This window comes from Lithobates pipiens, unplaced genomic scaffold (genome assembly GCF_037356315.1).
Source record: "Lithobates pipiens isolate NorthernLeopardFrog02 unplaced genomic scaffold, aLitPip1_a1.2 Scaffold_28, whole genome shotgun sequence".
NCBI classification, from domain to species: Eukaryota; Metazoa; Chordata; class Amphibia; order Anura; family Ranidae; genus Lithobates; species Lithobates pipiens.
In genome coordinates, this window is record NW_027507789.1 from 156119417 (window position 1) to 156134383 (window position 14967).

The following is a 14967-nucleotide window of genomic DNA, read 5'->3' on the forward strand; positions in this document are numbered from 1 at the left end:
TACTCATTCTTTATGAGAAGGAGAATCAGTAGACTTCCAATACCCAAGCACAAGTCTCCAGGCTTGAAAAAAAGCTCTAGCTACAGCTTCTCTAATGGGGATATCTAGTTGAAAGTCATCTAAGATGCCTAAAAGGCATGGTTTAGAGTCAAGCAGGATTGAGATCTGGAATACAGCATTTATCGTGTTCAGGTGGATTAGGTCTATGTGGTCCCTGGAGCATTTACTACAAGTGGGCGTATCTAGGATGCCCATTTTGTGCAGCTTATCCAGGCTAAGGTGCACCCTCAGTAGTATATATATATATATATAGTTTCATGAACCTCTGTGTCATGTTACGGGAGCATTGTGGTACAGCCTGAAACGCTTCCTCCCACTGGTCCTTCCTCAAATGGGCCAATATCTGTCTCCCACCTCATACCTGCTTTTGAGGGAAACGATGTCAAAAATTAACTTAACAGCATCGCATAGCACCTTGAGATAAAGCCTTTGGTGGAAACAGGGTCAGCGATCATGTTAAATACAGGCAGTGAGGATTGTTGCCATTCCACAGACTGACCTTGGGCTGTTATAGCATGTTTGAGCTGAATATAGTAAAATAACATAGAAGTTGGCAAAGAAAACTTTGCTTGCAATTCTTCAAAGGGACATAGAGTACCATCTTTAAAGATCTGACAGGCAGGAATTGAAGGACAACCCTTTACTTAGATGCTGCAATTGCGCACCCATGTGTAGTGTTGGACATAGCCAAACCCCCCAGCATCTTTGGACTTTTGGAATTGTTCCAGCCATAGGTGGTTTAGTGTGCTATACCAGCTGCCTGAAAAGTGAGTTTACCGCCTGAAAAATGTTCAATTGCTCTTTTTTTTTTTTTTTTAAGAAAGTGTTTACTACTGCTTTAACTCAGAAAATAAAGATTTAGGGCTCTTTCACATGGATGTGTCCGTGTACGGAGCCCGTTCTGCTCAGCGAGGGATCGCTCCGTCGATCCCCGCTGAGCAGGAGGATGACAGGTCTGTCTCTGCACACTGTGCAGGGATGGACCTGTCAGAGCGCCACTCTCCCTTATGGGGGAATCGGATGAAGACGGACCATAGAGTCCGTCGTCACCCGATCCGACGACGGATGGAAAGATAGGTTAGTCCTCCGTCACACGTTTTCGGATCGGAGTGGGTCGGATGTCAGCGGACACGTCATCGATGACATCCGTCCCTCCATAGACCTCTATGGAGTGTTCGTTCAGGTCTGCCTAAAAAACTGACAGGTAGACCTGAACGGATCGTCTGTGTGAAAGGGGCCTTACTGTAACATCTGGAAAAAGTATAATTTGTCCTCCTAAAAAAAATAGTGGACTTCCTAAAATGTGATTGTACCGAGGCACTACTGTTTTGTAACCTAATCAAGATGAAAAATTCCCCTATTGACCTGATCATACAATAATCTGATCATTAGTAAACAGCTGTCAACCGAAATTTTCCAAAGGGACAAACAAGAAAATGTTTCTCATATGATACCAGATCGTACAATTTTTGTTTAATCAGTAGTTTTCACCTGAAAATACAATACAAGTACTTTACAGCACTTCCAATTTTTTTTTCTGTTGTACAAGAATTTTTGTACTTTAGTAACCTATTCGCATTCAATATGGAGACTAGCATGCAAAAAAGATGGATGATCATTTGTTCGATAATCTCATTGTTTGTACGAGGTTTTACAATCTTATCATACTATAGTGGTCTCAACTGCTGTGTTTTTGTGTTCTGGTGGGGGGGGGGGGCGCTCCCCCAGCTAGGGTTGCCACCTCATCCCTTTAAAACCAAACACTTTTTCATTAGACAGGTTCTCTGGCTGATTAAGGTGGTAATTAAACTCAATTGGTGCCTTATCTGCATTAAACTAGCCTTGAATTTTTGTAACTCATATGGGTTTAAAGCAGGGGTCTCAACCTGGTGGCCTTCCAGCTGTTGCAAAACTACAAGTCCCATCATACCTCTGCCTGTGGGAGTCATACTTATAACTGTCAGCCTTGCAATGCCTCATGGGACTTGTAGTTTCACAACAGCTGAAGGACCGTCAGTTTGAGACCGCTGGTTTAAAGGGATGTGGTGCCAACCCTACCCCCGGCAGAACACACTAGTCAGCACTCTCAGCCATTGGCTGAGAGTGCTGATCGGATCTCGAGCGGCAGACCTTTTTCAGACATGCCCCTTTGACAGAAGACGGACGAATGGCCGGCTTCTCTTGGACTGGCTGCCATACACACAGACCGAATGTCAGCCACATTCTATTGATTTGGCCGATGCTGCCCAATATTCGACCCGTGTGTAAAGGCCTTAACTGCTAGTCTTAAGAGATTTGTTGTGAGATTTGGTAATGTGAGTACTGCACTGCTCACAGTTTTCCTTGCTTGAGAGGAAGCTGCACCTGAGGGTCTGCTGTGCTAAGCTCTCCCTGCCTCTGCTTCATTTCGTCACTTTTGATCTGTGCTTACTACATCTCTACTGCTGCTTCTTGGTTATCAGTCATCAGATCACTATCAGGGGGCAGATCATCAGGGAAAAGCCCTGTTCCTCTGCCAGGATGGCTTAAATTAATTAAGACGGATACATAGTAGGCCCCAATGATATATCCTTGATGCAAAAAAAAGTTGGACTTCACATCATCAGAACAAAGGAAGTTATATAAAATATCATCACATTCATGAGAGTCTTGACAGTTGCTGCAGCTGGATGGGGCTGACCTGTGCATTGAGCGTTATGTATGTTTAGTCAGTATCTGCCCAGGGACAGATACCCAGAACACAAGCAGTCTGTGTTCTGGTCATTCTCTCCTAGGCACACTGCCCATGTCTGTCCAGCTGCAGCTGTCATACTCTCAGGCTGACAGGCGGCCTGCTGTCACAAGGCTGAATGGCGCTCCAGGACCCCATGCATCGGGGCTAAAGGCCAAGTGTACATGGGGCCTTATACTCCGGTAAGAACTTCCTGTTCTTTTTTGTGTTTTCCCATAATACAGATTAGCACACTGTAGTATACACAAGTAAAACTGACTTCTAAACATGGCAAGGCTAGTGTATACTCTTACCACATTAATTTTAAAATACACAGGTTGAAATTGTAGACACACACAATCTCTTAAGGCCAGTTGCACACAAGCGTAATCATTTACTGGTGTTTACTCAGGAACTTGTTGACAGAAATTCCGTGAGTAAAATAAAACTGTGTGTGAAGACCTGAGTAATATTGAGTAAAGGCATGTAAAGGTGCATAAGTGTACAGGCAGTCCCTGGGTTACAAACAAGATAGGTTCTGTAGGCTTGTTCTTAAGTTGAATTTGTAAGTAAGTTGGAACAGGTACATTTTTTAAGTGTTAACTTCAACCAACAAAATATTTTCAAGTTTTGGGTAGCATAGGGAAGGGTTAACACCTCTGTAAGGTTTGTTTTGCTGTCTGTGCCCCTGCTCAGAAGATTTCACTTTCTGTCCCTGTGATAATTCGATTTTGAAATTTTGGGTTGTCATGGAAACAAGAATTGGTGATAAAGCTTCAGTGGAGGCACCTTTTTCCCATAATAACTCTAATGCCGCGTACACACGGTCAGAATTTCGGCCAGCAAAAGACAGATGAGAGCTTTTCGTCAGAAAATTTGACCGTGTGTATGCTCCATCGGAATTTTGCTGGCGGAATTTCTGCCAGCAAAAGATTGAGAGCAGGTTCTCAATTTTTCCAACAGAAAAAGTTTATTTTGGAAATTCCGATCGTGTGTATGCAATTCCGACACGCAAAAACTCACGCATGCTTAGATTCAACTATGAGATGGAAGCTAATGGCAACTGGCTATTGAACTTCGTTTTTCTAGTCCCGTCATACGTGTTGTACGTCACCGCGTTCTTGACGGTCAGAATTTGGTGTGACCATGTGTATGCAAGACAGCTTGAGCGAAATCCCATCGTAATTCTGTCAGGAAAACCATCAGAGCTTTTTCAGACCAAAATTCCGATCGTGTATACGGGGCATTAGTACGCTTGTAGGGCGGGATGAACCCAAAAGTGACATCACTGCCTCTGTTTAATTATATTTTTCCCAATAGAGGAGCACAAACAGCAGCTTAGCAAACTCCATATTCTCTGTTTTACCTCTCTCCCCTCCACAAAATACAAGGAAGTGCACAGGAAGTGATGTAGAAGGGTGGGGTTGTTAGTTAACGCCAACGCTTCAAAAACGCCTGAGACGTGCACTAATTTTAGTGCCACTCATGGCAATAGCGCTAAGAATTTTTAGGGCATTTTTCAAGCTCCTCAGTGTGAAAGGGCTCTTACAGGGGTAAATTTCCCTTCCTAGGGGTAGATTTTCTCTCACTACCCGTTGTCTCCCCATTTGTAAGTCAGATATATGTAACTTGTGGATTGCCTGTATAGATAAGTAAAATTCTTCTTCATTGCCAGTGTTGTAATATATACATGTATACTCGCATAAACATGCTTATAGATGAGTAAGTGCATATGCGAGTAAATTACTGCACTCAAATACAACATTTTCTATTTGTGTTTCACTCCTCTGTACTCACCGCTGTATTACTGATCTTTACTCAGCCATTTGCAATGTCCCCTAGACCAGCCTTTTTCAACCAGGGTGTCCAGGCACCCTGGGGTGCCTTCAGAAATTGCCCAAAAACGGTATGCAAGCCTGTGGGTGCATCAAGCCTGCCGATTAATTACACAAAGCCACAGGTTTTCATTGTGTAACATTACAGCCTTCCAGCCACCAGCGTCCTAACAACCAATTATGTCATTGGTTGAGGAGTAGGACATAGGGCACCTGCCCCTCTCAACAAAGATGTATTTGCTTTGGAAGAATAAATCACGCAAATGTTGGGTATCCTACGCACCTGGATGTTGCTACAACTATTAGTTGAGTTTTTTTTAATTTTAGAATAGGGTGTCTCAAGAATGTTTAGCATTTTGAAGGTTGCCTTGACTAAAAAAAAAAAAAAGATTAAGAAACATTGTCCTAGACAACAATGAATCTCATTTCAAATCAGTAAAATCTCGTCGTTAAGGGCCATTGTAGACTTGATCAGGTTTGGGCCTGCCAGTTGGCTTTTGTTTGCATCAAAGCTGTTTCTCTCCCATAGAAATCTTTGGCAATATAAAGCCCAGCCTTATTTTTTTTCAAGCAGGGAAAAAAACTTAAATTAGGGTTGTTTTGGGCAAAATAAACCCCCAATTCCTAGATACTTTTATAGGTGCATGTTACCAACATGGGATATTTTCCAAAAGCAAAACATTTTGGGTAGCACTTCATATCGTAAAGAAAAATAAATCTTCCTCTGATGGATCTGGTCGGAAAAGGCTGACATAGTCAGGCTCTCTTGACAGCTCTTTAGCTTTATTAACCTTAATAAACTGGAAGCCTACGGAGGCAGTGGTGGAGGAAGATTGAAAGAAGAAGAATCAACTCAAGGGACACATCATACTAACTGTATTTTATGTCCCTTGTGCTGATTTTTCTGTTTTTCATTTTAGCTAAACTTTAAAATAGAAAATGATTATGAAAAATTAGCATATTATTTTTCAATTTGGAGAAAGAATTATTCTTTCTCATTGACGACAAAGGTTTAAAATTGTGTAAAAGCACCATATAGACCAAAGCAGATCAAAGTGCATCTATAGGTTTTATTTTGTAGCTCCATAAGTCTTGTCAAGATATATTTTGGTGTACCCCCCCCCCCCATTTTCTAAATGATTTCAAAATCCAGATTATCTTTCAGTATACCGGAAAGAGAAGGTGCAACTTCAAAGACCCCTCCCAGAAGGACTGATATCCAAGCCAGTACATAACAAACATTATATATATATATATATATATATATATATATATATATATATACACACATATATATATATATACACACACACACACTGTGCATTATATTGGTAAATATATATATATATATATATATATATATATATATATATAACCAAAACTTGAACCGTGCTTCTTATATGGTTGTTTCACAATATAAAATCAATCCCACATTGAGTCTATGGAGCGCAAATATTCAAGCTAAATAATTCAATCTTCAAATATACAGCCCAAGAAGCTCAACAAACTGCAAGTGTAATGTGGCACCACATTGCAGGGAGAGTCAGTATTTGAATAAACAGCACATAAAGGTCATAATAACAGTACACTGTTCATATATGCAGCTTGTTGAATTAAAAAGACTGCCAATGTATTGTCTCCACTAGATGGATTTTCCTCCTGGATATTTCATCCAAGAGTATATTAACAGTCATATCTGAAGCAAAGTCCAATGATGTGCAAATATATTGTGTCTGTTGAAAAGTTAAAGTGGGGCTCCACTGCCTAAAACATTATTTTTTTTATTTGGTACGACATGATGATGTTATGTAAAATTTTAACTTACTTGTTCCAGTTTTTTGTGTTAAAGATGTCCGTTTTCGCTTGAAAAATTAACTTTTAAATCTTCTTATAGTTGGTTCTCATCTTGCCTGTGGGCATGTGAAGCCCACAGGCATCCTCTTCCGGGATACAGTGCCGCTGATCAACCAGCATGCACTGCGCATTGTATCCCCGAATTTGCGCATGCGCAGTAACTTTCATTAGAAGCGCCGTCAACAGGTTAGGTTGCCATCGCAACGGGCAGCGTTGTCGGAAGTCCCGCCCTGTTGTGATGGCAACAGAGCTGAGCCAGGACGCCGCACTGACTCCTGGGAACAATGACACAAGCTCCCAGGAGCCAGTGCGGCTCTAAGGAAATGACGAAATAGCCGCAATATCCACGCCCATATCCAAAGACTACACATACAGGAAGTACAGAAGATTATAATCACAACTAAGGTACAGTGGAAAAAAAAAAAAAGTTCAGTTTTTACATTATAACATGAAGTTAATGGTATAGGTCTAATGTGTTAAAATCGGGTGGAGCTCCGCTTTAAGTAGTACATCACCAAGGCCGGGTATATGTCATTGGATATAATAAGCTTCACACTAGAGATGTAGGGGCTACATATATTCCTTTCACAGCGTGTTGTGCATATACTGTACATATCTGTTCTGGCAGGAGTGAAGAGGAGATCCAAATAAAAGGAGGGCACCTGTTAGTACCACCCGCATGTGTGATGGATTTCTCGCTGATATGGCAAATTTTTAAGAAGCATCTTTTTTAACCACTTCAGCCCCGGACCATTTTTCTGGTCAAAGACCAGACCACTTTTTGCGATTCGGCACTGCGTCGCTTTAACTGACAGCAGACATAAGCAGTTACCTCATCTGTGCACTGAACACCTCCCTGCATGTGGAGATCCAGTGCTCACCATGGGACTGATGGGTCTTTCAACTTTTGCATCTTCTGCAGCCACCTCTCTTTGTCTAATATTAGAAGTTGTCCTGCAGACAATACAAAATGTATAAATGTAGCCACTTCAGCCCTGAACCATGTAGCTGGCCAAAGACCAGAGCACTTTTTTGCGATTCGGCACTGCGTCATTTTAACTGACAATTGTGCGGTCATGCGACGTGGCTCCCAAACAAAATTGACGTCCCTTTTTCCCCACAAATAGAGCTTTCTTTTGGTGGTATTTGATCACGCCTGCGGTTTTTATTTTTTGCGTTATAAACATAAATAGAGCGACAATTTTGAAAAAAATGCATTATTTTTTACTTTTTGTTATAATAAATATCCCCCAAAAGTATATAAAAAAACATTTTTTTCCCTCAGTTTAGGCCGATACGTATTCTTCTACATATTTTTGGTAAAAAAAAAATCACAATAAGCGATTATTGATTGGTTTGCGCAAAAGTTATAGCGTTTACAAAATAGGGGATAGTTTTATGGCATTTTTATTAATAATTTTTTTTACTAGTAATGGCGGCGATCAGCGATTTTTATTGTGACTGCGACATTATCGGACACATCGGACATTTTTGGGACCATTGTCATTTATACAGCAATCGCTGCTATATAAATGCAGTGATTCCTGTGTAAACAACACTGGCAGTGAAGGGGTTAACCAGTGGGTGGCAGTGTAGGGGTTAAGTGTTCCTAGAGGTGTGTTACTAACTGTGGGGGGCTGGGCTTTAATTTAGTGAACACTGATCTCTGCTCCTATCACATGGAGCATAGATCAGTGTCACTAGTTGCTAGGCAGAATGGGGAAATGCTGTTTACAACGGCATTTCCTCGTTCAGCAGCCCCGTGAGACGATCGCGGGTATGCCCGTGGCGATCGAGTCTGCGGGACCCGTGACTGGACTCACGGGGGTCCCGACCAGCACGCGAGCGTGCCACCGGCGGTGCACTCGCGATGGCAGGGCGGCATTAAAAATTGGACGTACCTGTACGCCAATATGCCTGCCCGTGCGTGCGCTGGTCGGGAACCGGGTAAGGTATAAAGTGTTACCCAACACGTTTTGTGAATGTTATTGTTTTTTTAAAGTAAGGTACCCTTCAATTTTTTGATTATCCCACCTGATTAGTAACCATCTGTCATTCAAGATATGGAAACTCTACTTCCCATATACACATTTATAGGTGAGGTTGTAAAAAAAAAAAGAAAAAGAGAGACATGATTGATCACACGACATCCCCTCCCTGCACTCTGGTTGAAGCAGAGTTCCGATGTTTTTTTTTAAACTACCCCTGTAAATGTCACTGCTCGTTCTTCTACGTGTGGCTATCGTTAACATCGTTGTCCCCTTTTTGTTACTTGTGCAGCATTGATTACTCATTGTGTTCTCCTTCTGCACAGTGCGGCCATCCTGACTGTGGGCATGTAAAGCCCGCTGGTTCTCTCTTCTGGGATTAGGTGCATGCTGGCTACTCAGCATGCACCTCCCGATCTTGCTTATGTGCGGTATGGAAGAAGCACACCCCACTGCATGTTGGCCGATACTTGCATGTCCCCCTGGCAACAATACAAACAAAACACTGCCACATTCCCTATTCAAAATTGGCACAGATCTTTGCCTAGCATTGCATCATTTCCTGTTTTAAAACAATGAAATGCTAGCAGCGGTGGATGCTAAATGACTCCTGGGATTGATGACACAGCAATCCCACGAGCCGATGCAGCCATGGAAAAGACGTACCTCACTGTGGCGAGGTAGGGCGGAAGTCGGCATTAAAATCAAAGGAAAAGGTACTAAACAAAGAGAAAAAAATATATATATCCAAAAACGAGGGAGGGTGGGCAGTCTATTGAACAAGGCCAAGTTGTATATATGCCTGGAACTCAACTTTAAGAACTCAGTATTAGTCCATGACTGCTCTTCTTTGGGGCTCTTTTTGTTCATTGCTGCCTGTGATATAATCAAACAGCACAAAGCCAAATGCTGGTTCTGAAATAGTCTGTAACGAAAAAAAAGAAAAGTTTTATTGCAATACATTCATACATTGTTGTGACTATTGTGATTCCTCATTTCAATTTCTTGATCTTTGGACATGCTGCATGGACCTATCTTTTGAAGAGTATTATTGCATTAGGTTATATTTATGCCTGTGTTCCCATTCTATAGATTTACCCTTATTTCCTGTTTTCCAGGCTTGACGAGCAGTCAGATGGACAGAAAATCATGGAAAATATCCCAAGTGATACAACAATAGACAGAAAGGAAAAAAACAGCTTTTTTTATACGTAGACTGGAAAAAAGTTTACACTGCTATTGGGTTCCTTCCTTCACTGGTGATGATCATTATCCTCATTTTTTGTCTGGCTGTCCTAGGGATAACATAGGTGAGAAATATTCCCAGAGTAACAGACGGCAATAAAAAAAATCTGCCAATAAAGTTTTGACTGGAGGTGGACTTTTCTTCTTTCTTGACAAGCGACAGACAGAACAGGAAGTGAGGGGAAATCTACATAATGAGTACAAAGACAGCAAAAAAAAAAAGTAAGGGGGGGGGGGGGGTTAAATATCTGCCAGGTTTTTATTATTGCTTGGGTACCCATCTTGTAAAGATCCCCCTTATTTCCTATCCAGACATTGGGTGTTGGACAGAACAGTAAATATGGGGAAATTTATCCAACATGGACAGCAACCCTTCCTCAAAATATTAAAATCTCCAAGAAAGGTTAAGACTGGATCTCTGGTTGGCTCTCATGGCAATCTGTATTCCGGTTGGGTTTGTACTATTTTATAATAGCTTTATGAATGTTTTGTAGCAAATAACGTTTTGCAGATGAAGTCAGTAAGGAATGCAGGCCACTGTCTTTGTTTTCCTATTTAGAACGTTTTAGAGTATTTTGGAAGGGTGATGTTAAGCTCTGCATCCTCTATAAATACTCAACACTTCTCATAATTTTAAGGGAAAGCTATATATATGATAGAATATGAAAGTTGCCATTGCTAACCTAAGCAAAGCATGGGTTCAGTTTGAAGGGAAAGAAAATCGGTTTACAGTAAATGTTATTTTATTTCAGGGTTTTTTCAATTAATACATTTTAAACTTTTATATATATATATATATATATATATATATATATATATATATATACATCCCTCATACTGCCTGACCTACCTCTCATACTGCCTCACTCTACCCCGCGTCCTGCCTCACCCTACCCCTCATACTGCCTCACCCTACCCCTCGTACTGCCTCATTATATATATATATATATATATATATATATATATATATATATAAAATAAAATACATTTAAATACAAAAATATCAAATAAAATACATTTAAATGTAAAATACATTTAATCTATTTAAGCTATAACAGAATAACAAGGTACGTGTTATTAAGTTTATGCAATAACTCCAGGCAAACATCAATGGTGCGTAAGACTGAAGAAAATCAAAAGTTAACTTTTATTAGTGTGTCTACATTATTTAATATATATTAGTAGGTGCTCATTATTTCATTTTGCAATACATTTTAATTTAATGCTAAACTCCAGACAAACTGCTATATACATGTACAAACAGGTTTTCCTTTATTACCTTGAAATTGAGCCTCTGAATTACTTGCTGGGATTCACTTTCCAAGATAACTCTGAAAAACAATAAAATATTTGAGAGAAAAGAAGATACACAAAAAACACAGGTCATTCATACAGTGCTTTGAAAAAGTATTCATACCCCTTAAAATTTTCCACATTTTGTCATGTTATAACCAAAAACATAAATGTATTTCATTGGGATTTTATGTGATAGACCAACACAAAGTGCCACATAATTGTGAAGTAGAAGCAAAATTATAAATCGTTTTTTACAAATAATTATTTGAAAAGTGTGTCGTGCATTTGTATTCAGCCCCCTTTACTCTGATACCCCTAACTAAAGTCTAGTGGAACCAATTGCTTTCAAAAGTCACCTAATTAGTAAATAGAGTCCACCTGTGTGTAATTTAATCTCAGTATGAATACACCTGTTTTGTGAAGCCTTCAGAGGTTTGTTAGAGGACCTTAGTGAACAAACTGCATCATGAATGGCAAGGAACACACCAGACAGGTCAGGGATAAAGTTGTGGAGAAGTTTAAAGCAGGGTTAGGTTATAAAAAAATATCCCTATCTTTGAACATCTCACAGAGCACTGTTCAATCCATCATCTGAAAATGAAAAGGGTATGGCACAACTGCAAACCTACCAAGACATGGTCGTCCACCTAGATTGACAGACCGGGCAAGAAGAGCATTAATCAGAGAGGCAGCCAAGAGGTCCATGGTAACTCTCAGGTGGGAGAATCTGTCCACAGGACAACTATTAGTCGTGTACTCCACAAACCTGGCCTTTATAGAAGAGTGGCAAGAAGAAAGCCATTGTTGAAAGAAGGGCATAAGAACTCTCATTGCAGATTTTGAGAAGCCATGTGGAGGACACAGCAAACATGTGGAAGAAGGTGCTCTGGTCAGATGACACCAAAATTCTACTTTTTGGCCTAAAAGCAAAACACTATGTGTGGTGGAAAATGAACACTGCACATCACCCTGCACACACCATCCACACCGTGAAACATGGTGGTGACTGCATCATGTTGTGGGGATGCTTTTCTTCAGCAGGGACAGGGGAGCTGGTCAGATTTTATGGGAAGATGGATGGAGCAAAATATAGGGCAATCTTAGAAGAAAATCTGTTAGAGTCTGCAAAAGACTTGAGACTGGGGTGGAGGTTCACCTTCCAGCAGGACAACAACTCTTAACATACAGCCAGAGCTACAATGGAAGGGTTTAGATCAAAGCATACAGTACATTACAGGTCATGTAGCATATATGAACAGCCATAAAAATGCAAACCTATTTTTACGCTCTGAATAATTGAAACATAGCTCATTTCAGCAAAGATCTGCACTATATAGCCAAAAAATTGTATTGATTTCAGGGATTTCCTGTTAATGCTACAGTGTACAGTACAAAGATTTTCATTTTTTTTTTTTTTTTTTTTAGTGGTATGCGACATACAATGAAATGATAGCTTCACAGAATATGTTGTGCGAACAAAGTAACCTACATATGAACACCAGGTAGTGGTAGCTGAACAAAAGAGATAAGTAAACTCAAGATAATAAAACAGAAACAGCTCTGTAAGTATACAAGATACCTAGATAGGAGGTATAAGACTAGGGCTCCCCCTTGACGGGGCAACTGATTACTTACAATACTCTAGGGATTAGCCCTGGTATCCATGGAGAATTCTGGTATCTGTGCATAGGGGACGAGTACTGCCGGGTGACCGACTGGGGTTGAAACAAACCAAATTTTTGAAGTACAAAGACTTTTTATACAATAATGCACTTCCAAAAAGCTTGAGGATAGACCTTTTTCATTCTAATGATAACTGGGTTCCCTGTGCACAGAGCCAGGTCTATAAATGCATGCATTTATGAGTTTTAACAACTTGCCCACTGGGCACTTAAACCCCCCTCCCAACCAGTACAATTTTCAGCTTTCAGTGCTCTCACAGTTTGTATGACTATTACTCAGTCATGCAACACTGTACCCATATGACATGTCTGTCTTTTTTTTCACACAAATAGAGCTTTCTTTTGGTGGTATTTAATCACTACTGGGTTTTTTATTTTTTGCACTATAAATGAAAAAAGACAGAAAATGTTGTAAAAAGTTGAATTTTTCTTCTTCTGTTATCCAATTTTGCAAATTAGAAATTTTTCTTCATAAAGCACTGATGTGGCATGAATGTGGCACGGATGAGCACTAATGTGGCATGGATGAGCACTGATGTGGCATGGATGGGCATGAACGAGCCATGAAAGAGCATGGATGAGCCATAGATTAGCATAAATAAGACATGGATGGGCATAGATCAGAGCTGTGGGCACTTCAGAGCCAGCCCACAAGCACTGCTGCTCCGTCTTCCTCTCTTCTCCTCTCCCCTGCGAGAAGAGGGGAGGAGCTGAACCGGACATGCTCTGGTTTGTTGACAAGTGATCGCTCTGTCATTGGATGGCGATGGTCATGGCGATTACATGGTAAAGGGCCGCTATCATTGGCCCTTTACCCCGATCCGTGACGCACTAGGTCCAGAGGACCCGACGGTCAAGGACATTCCCGGGAGTGTGCGTGAAGCGCGATTCTGGGAGGACGTCATTGCACACCCTCCCAGAATTAACTAACCACACTGTAGCCCTCATTCGTCTATGGCCCCGTTAGCAAGTAGTTAAGTGGAGGAAATCAAGTGGCCTGCACAGAGCCTTAAACTCAAAATGAATGAACACCCTAGGGATGAACTGGGTCTTTTCAAATGACTTTTTTGTTTGTTTTTTACAATCGGGATTTCTTTATTAAAGGATAAAAAAATAGAACATAAAGAAAGAAAAATAAAAAAACCAACTTGACATGGTAGTACATAAATACAGGGTGTACAACATTTGCAGTTAACATGAAGGAAAATGAAGGGGAATTAATAAAACCATCCAGCAATCATTAGAAGGGAAAACTCACTCCAGTGCCATCCATAACATCGAGTATAGCATGTCCTTAGATAGGATGGACTGCATATCTCCCAAGGGGTTGTGGGGAAAAAAAGAGGGGGGGGGTGGGTGCAGAGAGAAGAGGGAATGGTAGGAGGCTAAATCCAGGCACTACAATAGTACAGATATGTAGACTTTGCCCTATTGGGAAGTGCATGGTGATCACACCTTGTCAAATTTCTAGGGGCAGCCACCACTGATGTACGCCAATTTGTAAAGAGGAAATGCAGCATCCATCATGGTCTCCCAAGAGGACAAAGTAGTTGGAGCAGAGAAGGACCATTTACAGATAATCGCTTTCTTAGCATAGAACCGTCAATAAGAAACTTACAGTTTGCTATGGCGAGACCTCTGGGCATCACCTACAACCCTCAACAGGGCTAGGTCAGGAGACATAGAAACTGACAGGTCAAGCTTAACATTAATAAAGTTAAATACCTCGGACCAAAAAGGGTCTGAAGCTTAGGACACTCCCAAAGCATATGTAGATAGGTGCCCATCTGGGTTTGACAACAGGGACAATGAAGATCCCTATCTGGATAGCTTTTGTGGAGTCTTACTGGGGTAACAAACACGGTGTAGAAGTTTAGTAAGAGATTATTAGTCTGGAACATTGCTCAAGACAGTCCTCACAATCTTCCCTGCCCAGAGAGGGGATGTCTGCTTTCCAGAGGTCCCACAAATTTAGGGGAGTCAGTCCTAAGCAAGGTCCCATACAGTGTGGAGAGTGGCTTCTGCAGGCCTTCATAAGAGAGAACCCTTTCAACCTGGTCCAGTTGGAGAAGAAACCGAGACCAAGGGCAACTGAGCTCTAGCAGCATGACGGAGTTGGGAATACCTGAAATGTATCCATCCCGGCAACCGAAACGCCAGAGTCAGTTGGGAGAAAGTCATTAGTGTCCATAAAGTTTTAATGCCAAAACGTGCCCAGACATGGGGATCAGGGACTGATCTAAAGTGGACGAGGTTGGGATTCCCCCAGAGCAAGTGAGCAGGCGCCCAACATGCCT

The 14967-nt window shown here is 41.1% G+C and overlaps 1 protein-coding gene across 2 annotated transcripts in view; it reads right to left on the bottom strand.

Moving 5' to 3' along the window:
• Positions 1 to 5971: 5971 nt before the first annotated feature.
• The window catches only part of COPZ2 (coat protein complex I subunit zeta 2), a 158815-nt gene continuing 149819 nt past the window's right edge, over positions 5972 to 14967 (bottom strand). For both annotated transcript variants that reach the window (XM_077459748.1, XM_077459749.1), the window contains 2 exons: positions 10972 to 11023; positions 5972 to 9372 (listed from right to left, as the gene is read on the bottom strand). In XM_077459748.1, coding sequence (XP_077315874.1) covers positions 9277 to 9372; positions 10972 to 11023 — 148 coding nt within the window. In that variant the 3' untranslated portion in view covers positions 5972 to 9276. The remainder of the gene's footprint in view (positions 9373 to 10971; positions 11024 to 14967) is intronic.